At 40.4% G+C, this 14,142-nt stretch overlaps 1 protein-coding gene across 4 annotated transcripts in view; it reads right to left on the bottom strand.

Annotated features, from left to right (window-relative positions):
* Positions 1 to 3,125: 3,125 nt before the first annotated feature.
* Positions 3,126 to 14,142, bottom strand: part of LOC137288269 (uncharacterized) — a 55,274-nt gene continuing 44,257 nt past the window's right edge. The window contains exons 2-5 of one of the 4 annotated variants that reach the window (XM_067820742.1): positions 10,811 to 10,924; positions 8,307 to 8,513; positions 7,487 to 7,636; positions 3,126 to 7,182 (exon numbers count right to left, since the gene is read on the bottom strand). In XM_067820742.1, the coding sequence (XP_067676843.1) occupies positions 6,332 to 7,182; positions 7,487 to 7,636; positions 8,307 to 8,513; positions 10,811 to 10,924 (1,322 nt within the window). In that variant the 3' untranslated portion in view covers positions 3,126 to 6,331. The remainder of the gene's footprint in view (positions 7,183 to 7,486; positions 7,637 to 8,306; positions 8,514 to 10,810; positions 10,925 to 14,142) is intronic. The other 3 variants (XM_067820741.1, XM_067820743.1, XM_067820740.1) reach the window with 3 other exon arrangements.

Below are 14,142 nucleotides of genomic sequence, written 5' to 3'. Positions count from 1 at the left end.
TTCTATTACAGACATCCATATATGGGTATTCTTCCATTACTGACATCCATATATAGGGGTATTCTTCTATTATAGACATCCATATATGGGTATTCTTCTGCTATAGACATCCGTATATGGTATTCTTGTGTTATATTCAGCCATGTTCAGACATTCTTACATCTATATCTTGCCGGAACGATTTGGTGAGTGTGAAATGACAATGTGACAACGTTTGATGCCTTCAAATACCGAAATATTTAGATGGTTTGCCGTGGCTAGGAGTACTATGACACTGTGTACTAGAACGCGCCTTATTGACGCCGACTGGGACTGTAGTCAACGTCGTTGTCTGTGACCTGGTAATTTGCAGGTGCATTAACGTGCTGTCTCCGTATAGGCTGTCCATGACATTACACTTATAGAAGGCAGTTAACCTATGATATATGACCTCAGACACTGGCATGTATACATCGATAAATGCATTGTTGCGAGTAGCAGAGGAGGACAAGTGAGGGCTGTAATGATAATGTAAACATAACACATGACAAGACACATGTCCACACGCATGACACATGACACATGACATGCCTGACGCCGACAAAGGCCAACACTGACAGGTCTTGTAGTTCTCTGAAAGCAGGTGGCTATGATCTGTGCTAACACGGGTGATAACTCAGCCGTCCGTCAAACAGCCCTGAGATTCTTATTTTATCTTTGCCCATTGGTTCAAACAGTTGAAGCCCATTTTATGTCTACGGGTGTGATATTGCTGAAATATAGCTAAACAATAGTCACTCACTAACCAAATAAGATACATACGGTTCAGGGTCCCAATAGGCTCCCATTGCGACGCTTGTCGTGGTACACGGGGCTGTTTAGAAGGGCTGATCGTACCTGGGCGCTTTTCGTGGTACACGGGGCTGTTTACAAGGGCTGATCGTACCTGAGCGCTTTTCGTGGTACACGGGGCTGTTTACAAGGCCTGATCATGCCTGGACGCTTTTCGTGGTACACGGGGCTGTTTACAAGGGCTGATCGTACCTGAGCGCTTTTCGTGGTACACGGGGCTGTTTACAAGGGCTGATCATGCCTGGACGCTTTTCGTGGTACACGGGGCTGTTTACAAGGGCTGATCGTACCTGAGCGCTTTTCGTGGTACACGGGGCTGTTTAGAGGGGCTGATCATGCCTGGACGCTTTTCGTGGTACACGGGACTGTTTACAAGGGCTGATCGTACCTGGGCGCTTTTCGTGGTACATGGAGCTGTTTAGAAGGGCTGATCGTATCTGAGCGCTTTTCGTGGTACACGGGGCTGTTTAGAAGGGCTGATCATGCCTGGACGCTTTTCGTGGTACACGGGGCTGTTTACAAGGGCTGATCGTACCTGGACGCTTTTCGTGGTACACGGGGCTGTTTACAAGGGCTGATCGTACCTGGGCGCTTTTCGTGGTACACGGGGCTGTTTACAAGGGCTGATCGTACCTGGACGCTTTTCGTGGTACACGGGGCTGTTAACAAGGACTGATCGTACCTGGACGCTTTTCGTGGTACACGGGGCTGTTTACAAGGGCTGATCGTACCTGGACGCTTTTCGTGGTACACGGGGCTGTTTACAAGGGCTGATCGTACCTGGACGCTTTTCGTGGTACACGGGGCTGTTTACAAGGGCTGATCATGCCTGGGCGCTTGTCGTGGTACATGGGGCTGTTTACAAGGGCTGATCGTACCTGGACGCTTGTCGTGGAGCACACAGCCTTGTTTGCATGTATCCCTGGGTGCCGATGTTAAAGCATAGGCCGTCCTCTTTTCATGATCATTATTCCGATTATAACACCAATCAGTGTATATTTGATCCCATACTACACAACACATTTTCCCCGGCTTGCAAAAGTGTTTTGCACTATGGGTTATCACTAGGTGTTCACACCACCTGTATAGGCTTTTACCTTCTGGCCTCGTACCTTCGCGATACAGTACCAATCACACAGACTGAACCAGCTCCAACGTCTCTTGTACCTCAAAGTATTGCAAGTTTGGTGAATGACAAGCTTTATGAATTAACAACTTCTTCATTCGGTGATGCGACGTTTCAATACAGATTCTTAAATCGTTGTCAAGATAGTGGGTCAAGCCAGTCCATAACGCGTTTCCTTATACTGCTTCTAAGTAATGCTACTCAAAGAAGTTTAATCTTGAATTCCAGTTACCGTATTCCTTTAAATCACTTTAAACACCTATGCATCTCTTTTTCATGTTTTGCGCATTTTTACATTTTAGGTTGCTATTCGTTTGTTGTTGCTTTTTGTCTCAAGCCCTGTGGTCCAAAACGATTTCATTTTAAAATAATAATTTAAAAAGTATTATTGTCTGCCCGTGTCTCATCCGTGTTCTGGGTGACAGGTGATCACATCCCTTCCCTTCTGTGTGGAGCGTTTCACGTCACGGTAGCAGTCATGTACTGGAACACCTCGGCCATGTGGACACTCCATTGCCATTTCAGAAGTTGAAACTGTGTGAAGGTCATTGTGGCATATGTGGAGGTATTCATGTCATGATATATCACGCTACCTCGAGATGCATGAATACTGACCAGCGTCAGACCAGTGTATTGTTGGGGAGGGTGGGTCACTAAGCGAGTAGGCGTTCTGTTGTCAGGTAGAGGTCCTAGGTTCGATCCCTCGCAGGGGTACAAAGTGAGAAGGTCATTTCTCTTCGTTCACGTAACGGTATTAATGCATGTTGTTGAAACAAGATTCACTCAATTACTAGTAGTGATTTATCAGTATTTGCTGGTGTAAGTGGAGGTCAAGTCTTGGATGTACGGTAGTGTATCAGTTTAATGAGTTTACATCGCTTTTAGCAATATTCCAACAATATCACGGCGGGGGACACCAGACACATGCATCGCACATTTATACTCATACTGGGAATCAAACCCGGGTTTTCCAAAAGAAAGCGAATGATTTAACCAACAGGCTACCCCACCGCCCCTTAGTCGTGTGTGAAAGGGATACACTGTGCCAATGTTTCAGGGTACGTGTCCGCTAATCCCAGACCAAGGTACTGTTCCACCAAGAGAGTTCAACTGTTCATCACAGAGTTGGGCAAACACATGCCATACTTCACAGTTTACAAAACACAACTGTATAAATCAGTTTTATTTGTTCATGAAAGATATGATAACAGGACCATGACATAATCTATCACAATTTCATATAAAAATATGTTTTCCTTAGACCAGCCAGTGTATCTGTACGAAACACAAAGACAAAAGTCTTCAAATGAGCACTATCTAATGTACCTATTTACATGGATCTCCTCCAGCTTCTAGCATCCTACTGTATTAAATATATCAAAATAGGAAAAAATAACCATTTTGATTAAACTGCATTTTCAGAATAAATTAAATTAATTTTACCTTACAGAAAGTATCCAGTTCCGTAAGAAAACACAAGGCGAGACTGTTGTCTTCGTGCTGGGATATGTTAGGATGAACGCGGAATGCATAAGCGGGCCATGGCCTGCTACTACTTATTCATCACTTACTGTCCAACTGAGTGTAGCACTACCTTTAACTTCGTTAATCTTAAACTCAGCAAAGAAATGCATTCCAAATCTCGAGGAGCATATTCTTTCCTTAGCCGGTATATATAACAATAAACAATATCAACAAAACACAATAATATCTAAAGAAATTTCTTTTATATATAATTTAGCTTAATAAATACGTAGGTCTGTGATGAGGGAAAGGATAGGTGAAGCATCCAAGACAGCAAGTGATTGACAGGTGACTGGCCACGCCCAATTGTAAACTATGCATGTGATTGGCAGATCAAACATGGCAATGACAATGACAGTTGTTGACATGATACTTCTCTTATCTTTGGTAAAGCACTCAAAAATGTACAAAAAAATAAATATAGGACAAAACAATCACAACTATGACTAATGAGCACTTTACAAGGTCAGGTTTGAACGGTGAACAGTAGTTCTCAATGCTGGGGCATTGACATCACGGAATAATGGACGTCATTCGGCTTCACAAATGCTTGTCAATATATCTTGTGACACTTTTATACAGGAGATTGGTATCAATTGAGCAGGGTATCCATGTGTACACGGACACGTGAGTATTGTGTACTCCAGTAACAGTGAACACTCATAGCATCATCATTATCGTACAGAGGAACAGGGAAGTTGCTGATTCAGCAATACTTTGTTCATGAATGCTAATCAATGCATAGGCAGAAATCTGTTTCCACAATCACAAGGAACACGTGTGAAGAGAGCAGTCTATGAGCGTTCCAGTGTGCAGCAGAGGGGAGAACCATTCGTCACTGGTGAATACTGAACTGTAGGGTCCAATAGCAAGAGTCTCAGCACAATGTCTCAAGGTATACTTCGTAAAGGTATTTAAAACATAACCTTGCTTTCTGAACATGTCAGCAATAATAATGGTTGTTCAAAACAACAATTACAAATTAATATTTGATCAATGCCTCTTAAAACAAACACTCTCTTATTATACATTCAAATTATTTTCACTCAATTGTTTTGGTTTAAAACGTCAATAATCAAAAGTGAAAGTGTGATCCATACCAATTTCATGTGTTATATACCTTGTATCACTGTGATCAACCTCTAATATAATACTGCCACAGCGTTTCTTATGTATAAAATACGTCCAGTACTCAAGCTGCATTAAAATTAGTAAGTCCTTTGTTCAAATCGCTATGCCCCAAAAGGGCCTTACAGTGCTCGAACTGTCACACAAAACCCTTCGTAAGTACAAAATACCTTTGATTTACAAAATTTTGATTACTCCACATTGTGAATTGGTCTCCACATAATGTTTGAACTAAGCTGAATACAGCTGTGTAAATGATGCTCTATTTACATAAGCTATTATTTACATGTAAAAATAAACCTTGAGAATCCTTTTAGATTTGTGACCAGATAAAAACTCAATGTTTGTAGAAATCATAGCAGGTGACCTTTGAATGTAACACCAAGTGACTGACACACATCCAAGATGTGACATACATTTGGACAGGTGTGGACACAGTCTTGTTTCTGAACCAACTTATTCTAAAACACATCCAGCATGGCAAAGGGATTTCTTTAAATCCTTTCCCTTTTGTTCAACTGTGAAATAACAATTTTCAGATAAAATAAAATTAAAAATCTCAACTCTGTTTTTGAAAAACTGAAAAGGAACAAGCAACCATTGATATTGATTACTGTGCTGTATATCACACCTGTAACAACTGTGCTGGACCACAAACACACCAATACTACAGTAAGGAAATAGTGTGTCATATCAAATATGAAAACAATTAAAAATGTATCAAAAAGTCAATCTACTCCCAATTGCCAGGTACAAAATACTCAACAAATACCTTACCGTGACAAGAGGTGAGACGATTCACCAATATGTGTGTCATATGTCATTCATGTTTAACATGTCACAAAGCATCAACTGAAGACAGTGCAGAATGGTGATGTGATAAAATATATATATCATCTTGTAGATTGTTTCTGTCCTAAAACATGAAATAGTCTTCAAATAAATATATAACTTAAGTGTCAAGTTGCACTTGACAGCTGACCTAAACCATTCAAACTATGTACCACTTAAAATATTTTCAACAGTTGCTTATTCTGCCTTCAAAACATGAGAACATGTCTAAATCAATAATTGCCCGACTGATTCAGCAATAATACCGTAAACCTTCTTCAGGCATTATGGTCAGTATATTGGGCTGTCACCAAATTTGATCTTGTCATTGGAACTGCACCATAGTTTAAGCCTTAAGAACAACAAAATCTGTACAAATATTCAACACGGGATTTCATGACCATCTGCCATCATACTCTGACACCATGGAATGGCTGGTCTTCTTCATCACACAGCGCTCATTGCCAGAATTCTGCTGACATGATGCATTCAGATCACTGGCACAGTAACCTTTTGGTGCATGGTTCCGGCCCAGTGCTCTGCTTCAGTAGTCTAGAACCAGCACAATGTCATGGCTCTTCAGTACCTGGAACTGAAGATAAGGTCAAGGTCAAATATAAAGATGTCTCTGCCTTGCAGTTCTCATATTTCAACACTGTTCCCTTCACCTCATTCAGTCCAGGCACCCAGGAGCTCTATCGGTATCAATGGCACAATTTCCCCAAGTATGCAAAGCTGAGCAAGAATTTCTCATACACTTCATTCTGCCTAGGATTGCTGTAAAAGTTGTCTCCATCTGAAGGCCAAGGTAAAACCATGGACACTTCAACAAGGCACAAGAGTTGGATAGGACCAACTGTCACACTCCCAAATCACACTTCAAAATCCATCTCAATATGGCCGCCATACAGGTGCTGGTTCATCATGCCCAGGTCTTCGTGGTGAAGACTTGGATGACTCTGAGTCTTCGTGTCTTGGTGGTATGTCTCTTGATGAATCGGAAGATCCTGTCCCTTCCTCAGTGAGTTCAACATCTCGAACAGGTCGAGCAATAGGTCCCTCAAGCGCTAGACGTGAAGATGGGGATACAGGGGTTGGTTTCTCAACCTTTGGGGGAAGGTCTGATGGCCTCTGCCCAAGCACTTCGTATGTCCTAACCTCCCCTGTGGGCAGGTACAGGCGAGTCTGATACTGTTGTGGGGAGGAGCTATAGAGATGAGGGTAGAGGAAGGTAGGGGGAAGCACCCGGGGTGGACTTCCAGCTAAATAGGAAGCAGCCGCTGCAATTGAGCTTGGAGGGTTGATGGAACTGAAGAACTCATGAGGAGTCATACCTGGATACGTCCCATGAGTCACTGCAAGGGGTAGGGTAGAGATTGCCCGGCTCTCCTCCAGAATAGACAGGTTGGAACTGCTGACAGTGTATGGCAGAGTCTGAGGGGGTACGAACAAGGGTCTTGTCTCAGGGTACAAGGGTTCTGGAATACGTGGATCACTTAAGCGAACATCAGATGCATTTGCATATGGTGGCAGTACAAGTGGGAGCCGAGATTCTATGGTGATTCTACGTTCTACTGGAAGGCGTGGCTCTAGACTGGGGTAGTCTGGTCTTTGAGCCTCTGGTACCAGGGGCAGGTGCCGCTCATGAGGCACAAGGCTATGGGTGGTAGCAACAGGGTGCTCCTGCAGGCTTTGGAGGCGAGATTCACGTTCACGAGATTCCACAGCAGAGGAATGGGCAGCTGAAACATGGAAATAGCTAGTTCAGTAATGAGATCAGGTTTGGAATTTATGTTCTAAGATTAAATAATCACTGAGGACAATGTCACTGAATGACAGTATTGTATAGGGTTGTCATGAAACAAACATGACAAAAACATGTATTGCTTCATTAGAGAAAAGCTGCAAGTGTTATGGATGCAGATTTTTCTACAAAGTAAAAACCAAATTTACAACATGAATAGAAATGAAGGCTAGGGTGGGCAGTTGTTAACTATACTAGGTTTAGCCATTAGATTGCAGGAATATGGTACAGTGACAACGTACCAGCAAGATGTGAGACAATGACGGATTGTGACTGAGACAGTGGGGTACTGTGGGTAGTGATGGTGGGGTAGATGACGTCCTTCGTGTATGGCACCGTGTCATAGCCGCCCCACCCTCCCCTTGTACTTTCTATCTGCTTCGTCAAAACTTCTGGAAAATAAAGTTTCAAATGTATTACCACAATTAAAAAAATACACAAACATAACATTTAAATAGCAATAGAGAGATATCATTTTATTCTTCAAGTAACATTTAAGAGGGACCATGAGTAACCTGAATATATTTGTAATAAGAATAAGAAACATCAACTAGGGACAAATCCTAAATGTCACTTATCTTTAGTATTCAGACCACTATCTTTAACATTTAATTTTTTTTCTCAGAAGGTATGTGATGAAAAAGCATTTGACATTTTTCTTGAGCAATAAAGATTATGATATGCTGACAGTTAAAACACTAAACTGAAGAGGTTTTAAATGTTTCAAACAATCCAACAAATAACAGATCGCGAATATAAATGGAGATAAACATGGGATCCTTCTCCAATTTCTTCCCCAAAAGGTCATTTGTTATTTACCCTCAACAAGTGATCCAGTGGCCCAGCAGATTGATTATTCAAGCTTACATATTCTTTTGTGGAGGCATTTAGTGATATACAAATTTTGAAAAACTACAAGTTGCCTTCTAAGAACTGAATCTGGACAACAGTTTTACCTGTATATACAGAAAATGCATTTATTTCCATGTAGTAAAGAATTCACATACCCACATTATTTTTCAATCAGTATTTCAACTCAAAAATTATCCATTAATGTATTACCTGTACCTGTTGGGCGTAGTCCATTAACGTCAGTGGTATGGTGTGGTCTCACATCGGCTGTACCAGATGACACACGGCGAAGACGCTCTAATTCGGCCAGATGAGCGAACCTCCGATCCACGAGTGGCTCTGTGAGCGGACTCCTCTCCAAGGTGAGCTCCAAGGGTCCGACTCGGTGGTGAATGCGACGGTCATCCGTGTGTAGCTCTGAAAGATACGCTTAGACTTAGAAATGTGGTCTATGGCTGGATCAAAGGAACAGTGATGGCATTACAGGTCATCCATCAGAGGTCAGCTTGAACACGTTCTATATACTTCCGATTTGTAGCAAAAACAGATGCTCTGAGCAACCACAAAATGCTATTGGTCAGTTTAGTAGTCTCAGGTTTGAGGACCAGACTGAATTTGGCAGAACATAGGCAGAACTATGTATTTACCTTCAACAGAATTCTTCAAATACACTGCAGAATTCTAACATGTAATTTTACAGAATGCAACACAGAATTGCTGAAATACGTATATTATGTGTATTGTACAAATTGAATCACTGAATCATTCCAAATACCAATTCAGCATATTGGTGTTACATAGAAAACTGAAAAATCAACTCACATGTTCTTGTATCAGCATTTTTAATATGATATGATGAAAAAATGAAATCAATATTCTAATTTCATTTGAAATGAAGTGACTTTTGTGTGGTTGTATGTATGTCACACTTGTGATTGCCAGAGTCACTCCATAATGCTATTCCAGTCATGGGTAGGTTTAACATGAAATGCCTGCCACTAGCCAAACAGGTGCAAAACGCTACAAAAACCCATCTAAGCTTAAAAGGTTGCAGAATTGTGTGCAGAATTATCTAATTCATTTTAGAAATAATAAACTGACAGTAGGGTGTATTTATGATGCCGTGGAGTAAAGCAGAGACTTGAGCGGAAGGTAGGAGTGCTGGGAACATTGGGGAGGACTGGGTGTGTGCAAGGGGAATCACTGGGGTGTACAAGGGGTAGTCACAGAGTTGTCAGTGGGAGGGATTTGTTGTGGGGGTCACACACCAGGGACGGAGGTAAGCGTGTTGTCACAGGCAACACAAAGCCCTGCCTGCAATGAGCATGTCCACATGCTGCTGTAGTGACACCCAGTACATACAAGTGGCCCTGGTGTATCTTTAACATTGATGGATGACAAATAATGACAGACTCCAGCACTTATCAGGCAGGGTGATTGTTGCCAAGCTAAGCTCCATTCAGAAGAGTCTCAAGCTTTCAGCTTGGAGGGCCAGGTGGAAATAGAGCAGCCAACAATGCTGTTTTTTAACAATACATGCAGCTGATGGGAGATTTGCTCATTTGAAGCTCATACTGTCCATTTCATGTTTTACAAATCACCATGAACGATGGCAAGGTGGTCATTGAATGACAAAGTAGCCATTTGGCCCTTGACCAGCTGTGACGGACACTTGAATAGACAAACATTAGTGTCTCAAATGACCTCCAGTTTAGCTGGTGGCTAACTAAGAGCTCCATCTATTTCATCCTCAAAGCCATTCTGCATGGCTTCTTTGTGTGGTTGGGGCATCCCTCAACATCGTGAGAGAATGCACGTGCGTTTTTTTGTGTGCAGTGGGTTAGCCCGAGTTGCTGCACTGGCCACACTATGGTTTTGTAGACAGCTAGTGTTAGTGTTTAACTAGCCATGATTGCCCTCTTCAAACACTTTTAACACTGATAATACACCAACGAGATCCCTACTTCACCATCCATTTTTTCTTTCAAATGTCCTTAATGAACCAATTTGCAAAATGTCCTCACTTCTTCAGTGTTTGTTCATGAATAAATGGGGCAAGTTGGAGCTATTCTAATATTGATGTAGCAAAGTATCACAAAGCTCATCCTGTCTGACTCATCCCTAATCTTCCATCATAAATACAGTTTTTGATTCTTAAAAAGTTAAATACATTATTTAATAATTAGAAAAATTATTTAAATATAAAATATTACTTCCATGAAAAGATTAATATCATACATATTTCTAATACTTCATCCATGAATAAAATATTATTTATTATTACATTGAGTAGTCATCAATATTCATGAATTAAAACCATTAATATGTTAATTTATTCCAAAAATACACATATTGTGTGTCATATTAAAATAACCAATCATATTAATAATTTGTTTTCATATTTTAACTTTTGTTCTCTGGTAGAAATAAAAGTTTAGTAGTGTCTGTATGAGGCACCAGGTGACTTCAGTAGGGGCAGTTTTGTCATGTTTTATTAATACAACTGTCTCAGCTGTATGTGGAGCCATTGGTAACACAGTCAGCAATCTCGTTAAATCCAATCAAATCACACCATATCACTACACAGAGTGTGAGAGGTCTGACTGGACAAGGTCTAAGTCACAAATATGACTCTAACAAACCATCTGGGAATTGAACCCAGAACTTAAGGTGTCTAAGCAAGCTTATGACATCGAGTTGGAGTCAACCCTTACTTGTCTTACTTCTTGGTTCCCTTGGGCCATCCACGGTAACTTTGATGGCTTTCTGGTAGATGGCAACCTCTGGTGGGTTGGTGCTCACTGTGATGGTCAGGGAGAAGCTCTTGCCTGCAATGTATAATACATCACAGTCAATACAACATAACAAGTACATAACAGTCAGTATTACACTGCAACAATAAAACATTAATAAATCTAAATATCTCCCAGTCATGTTCCTATCAGACCGTAAATACAGCAATTAGGATGCATTACCCCTAAATGGGAGAGCGTGTCTTTTTTCACATTGAAACCTGAAATGAGCTGATACAGGATATTTATGAATGTTATTTATATATTATATTTATTATTATGAATTATATCCTGACTCATGAGTAACATAAATATAATCACCATCATAAAATATATTCTAGTCAATGAAAAGAAGCCTCATCCATACCATGTCATAAAGTCTTTAAAAAAAATGACGCACTTTTTTTTTGAAGAACAAATTTTAAATAAACTTACACAGACACCTAAAGAAAGATAACATGACACACAACCAAAATGATACTAACACAACTAATCTTAACCAAATATCTATAAAACAATTACTAAACAGCCAAAGTTAATTCCCATCAGGACTGAATGATTTATGTTTTCCATTAATTATACAGCATCAGGCCTAACTGTTTACAGGTGATGTTCGGTGGAGATGAGAGCTGCCCTGCCCTGCCCACAGACAATGGCTGTCCTGATGGCTGCACAAAGTCAGCATTACGGAACCATATTGTTTATCATATTCCATCAATACTTTATCGCCACATTTCAATGGGTGTCATACTATTAGTTTCAAAGAGCCAATATTTTTTTAAGCTCCCATGTATCAGTGTGTGGAAGAAGCCTTGATAATATTGGTGTCTGGGGACAACCGGTCACACACCAGAGAACATGTTAATAACCACTAAAAACAGCCACACGGGATGTTGAGAGGGCGCAGCAGGCCATGACCCATGTGCATGTGGGTTACCGATAACACTGATCCTTCAGCTATCTGCTTTTTAACAATGACATTTACATTTTTTTTTACATTTTAAACTTTTGACTATGACCATGAATGTTTTGCATTTTCTGTCTACAAAGCTTCATAAACCATGTATTTGTTTGCTGATAGATCTGAAAAAAATATTCAATTATTTTTCCGAAAAAGAAAACATAATTTATTCCTATGAAAATTTACTTTCAAACTTTTCAAATTCAACAAAGACCTTTTCTTAAGTAAAACAAACATTACAATATGTTATTAAAAATTAATGGTCATAATTTATAATATTTTTCAAGGGTCAAAGGTCTCAAACACTGCCTTGACCTCTGTGAATCATTGTGAAGCCCTATCAGTTGTTTCATCTAAACAGTTGTATTGTAGTTTGTTTAATGGCACGTAACACTCAGGTTGTGTGTAGCTACTAAGCTGTTGAACCATCACACCTGAGTACATCACCGAGGCTACTCCCTGATTTATATCATTCCTTATTACTCTTAATCATTAGTGTTCCTCTGAAAGGAAGCTAACTGGTGTAAGATTAATTTCCACCACATTAAGATGCTGTGCCTGAATAATTTCCTCCATTCACATAAATGTTTGGCATGAGAGTGCAAACTGTTCCCCATTGTAAATATGAATCATAAAATAAATTGAAAATGTTTTGGGGGGGCAATTGTTCTTTTCGGTCCGTTGCATTAGTCACCTCCATGCAGTGAATACCTCCAGACTTGCCATCTCAATATTGACCAGAGAGAGTCATTGACAGATGTTAAACAGACACTAGGTTTTTATCAAACAATAAATCTCAACTACATGCAGTTTATTGCTGCCAGTTTTGTCTTCGACGTACAGATTTATTATTTTGCACACTTCACCATCAAGACTTCAGAGATTTTTAAAATGAAAAATATTATATTATATTATTTTTTTTCCAAAATGTAATTACGTGGAGATCACAATGATAAGACGTTAGACAAGTTATTGACCTTGGATTTTGTGATATGAAGATTAACAGTTCAGTGGGATAACTCTGTAAAACAAAGAATCTACTTTGTGTGTAGATCAACAGTAAGTGTCAACGAAGTGGCGCATTGTGACAGAAGTCAGAGGTGCGACGTGGGACTTCCTCAATGAATTGTGGCATAAGCACATGATCTGATATTCTCGTCGAGCGCGTGTACTGAAGGTTATTTTCGGTCATCACAGTTATTCAAACAGATATGCCGACGACTCAGTGTAACGCGGGGACATTGCTATCATACAAACCCACTGCCATATCCTCACAACATCTACACATTTGTAATGCTTGTAATCATTGCGACCTTGAGTCAAAGGTCACACTTGGGTTCAGAGGTCATTGTATGTCCCCGGCCTCTGCTCTCGTCGGTCCATTGATAACAATTGACTTCAAGCAACATGTCTGTTAATTCGCTGCCGATATTGAAATTGCGTGCTCCCCAGGTCTGTGTTTGGGTGTAATTGTAGGAGGGATGTATTATTTTGCCTTGAATCATTCGACACGAGCACATAAACGACAATCGGTTTAATTTTCACGGTTATGCATTCGCCATATTTGAAAGAAGAAAAAAATCAGAGGGTCGCAAATCACAAAATCAATGTTTACGAGAACAATCTGGATAATGATAGTATTTGTCGGATTAGAAAATACAAATAGCAAAATATGAATTAAGAGATAATAGAATTAAACATGAATTTGAACTCATAATTGTTTTCTGATCACGGGTTGTAGAGAGTCAATGCTAGTCCTTGGTTGGACGAAGAATTGTGAAACGTTCGCTCACCTCGGATGGTGAAATGAAATTTTAACTTTAAACAGATCGATATTCTGTAATTGAAAATGTCAGAATTGCGGTCGAACGGTTGTCGAATGTTTTCACCCTCGCAAATCGTGCACAAATATCAACTCCAACCCACACATCGCCGCAATCGTACTTTCACAAATGTCAGCGAGTGGGCACGCGGAGAGCAGACGACACTGACCATCACGTCTTCGACCCAAGTATTCCCATACAACACTGTAACATACTATATATGTATGTGAATATTGCGCAAGATTTTCTGCCAAAGTTAAAATCTGCGGCGACAACCACGCGTCGATCTAGAATTCCATGAGGCCTTAATTCACCGTGGTGTTGATTACAGTGGGTGTTTGAAAAGGTCAAATGTGTGTTATTGGTAGAACCGGACAGGTGGGCAATAAACAGTATATCTTCCGACCAAAGGAGCAATATAACATCAACAGCCTTCAGCGGTGTGGACCAACTAAAGGCACCATTCTCAC

The sequence above is a fragment of the Haliotis asinina genome, chromosome 6 (assembly GCF_037392515.1).
Source record: "Haliotis asinina isolate JCU_RB_2024 chromosome 6, JCU_Hal_asi_v2, whole genome shotgun sequence".
Taxonomy (NCBI): domain Eukaryota; kingdom Metazoa; phylum Mollusca; class Gastropoda; order Lepetellida; family Haliotidae; genus Haliotis; species Haliotis asinina.
This window is presented reverse-complemented; position numbering and strand designations above follow the sequence as displayed.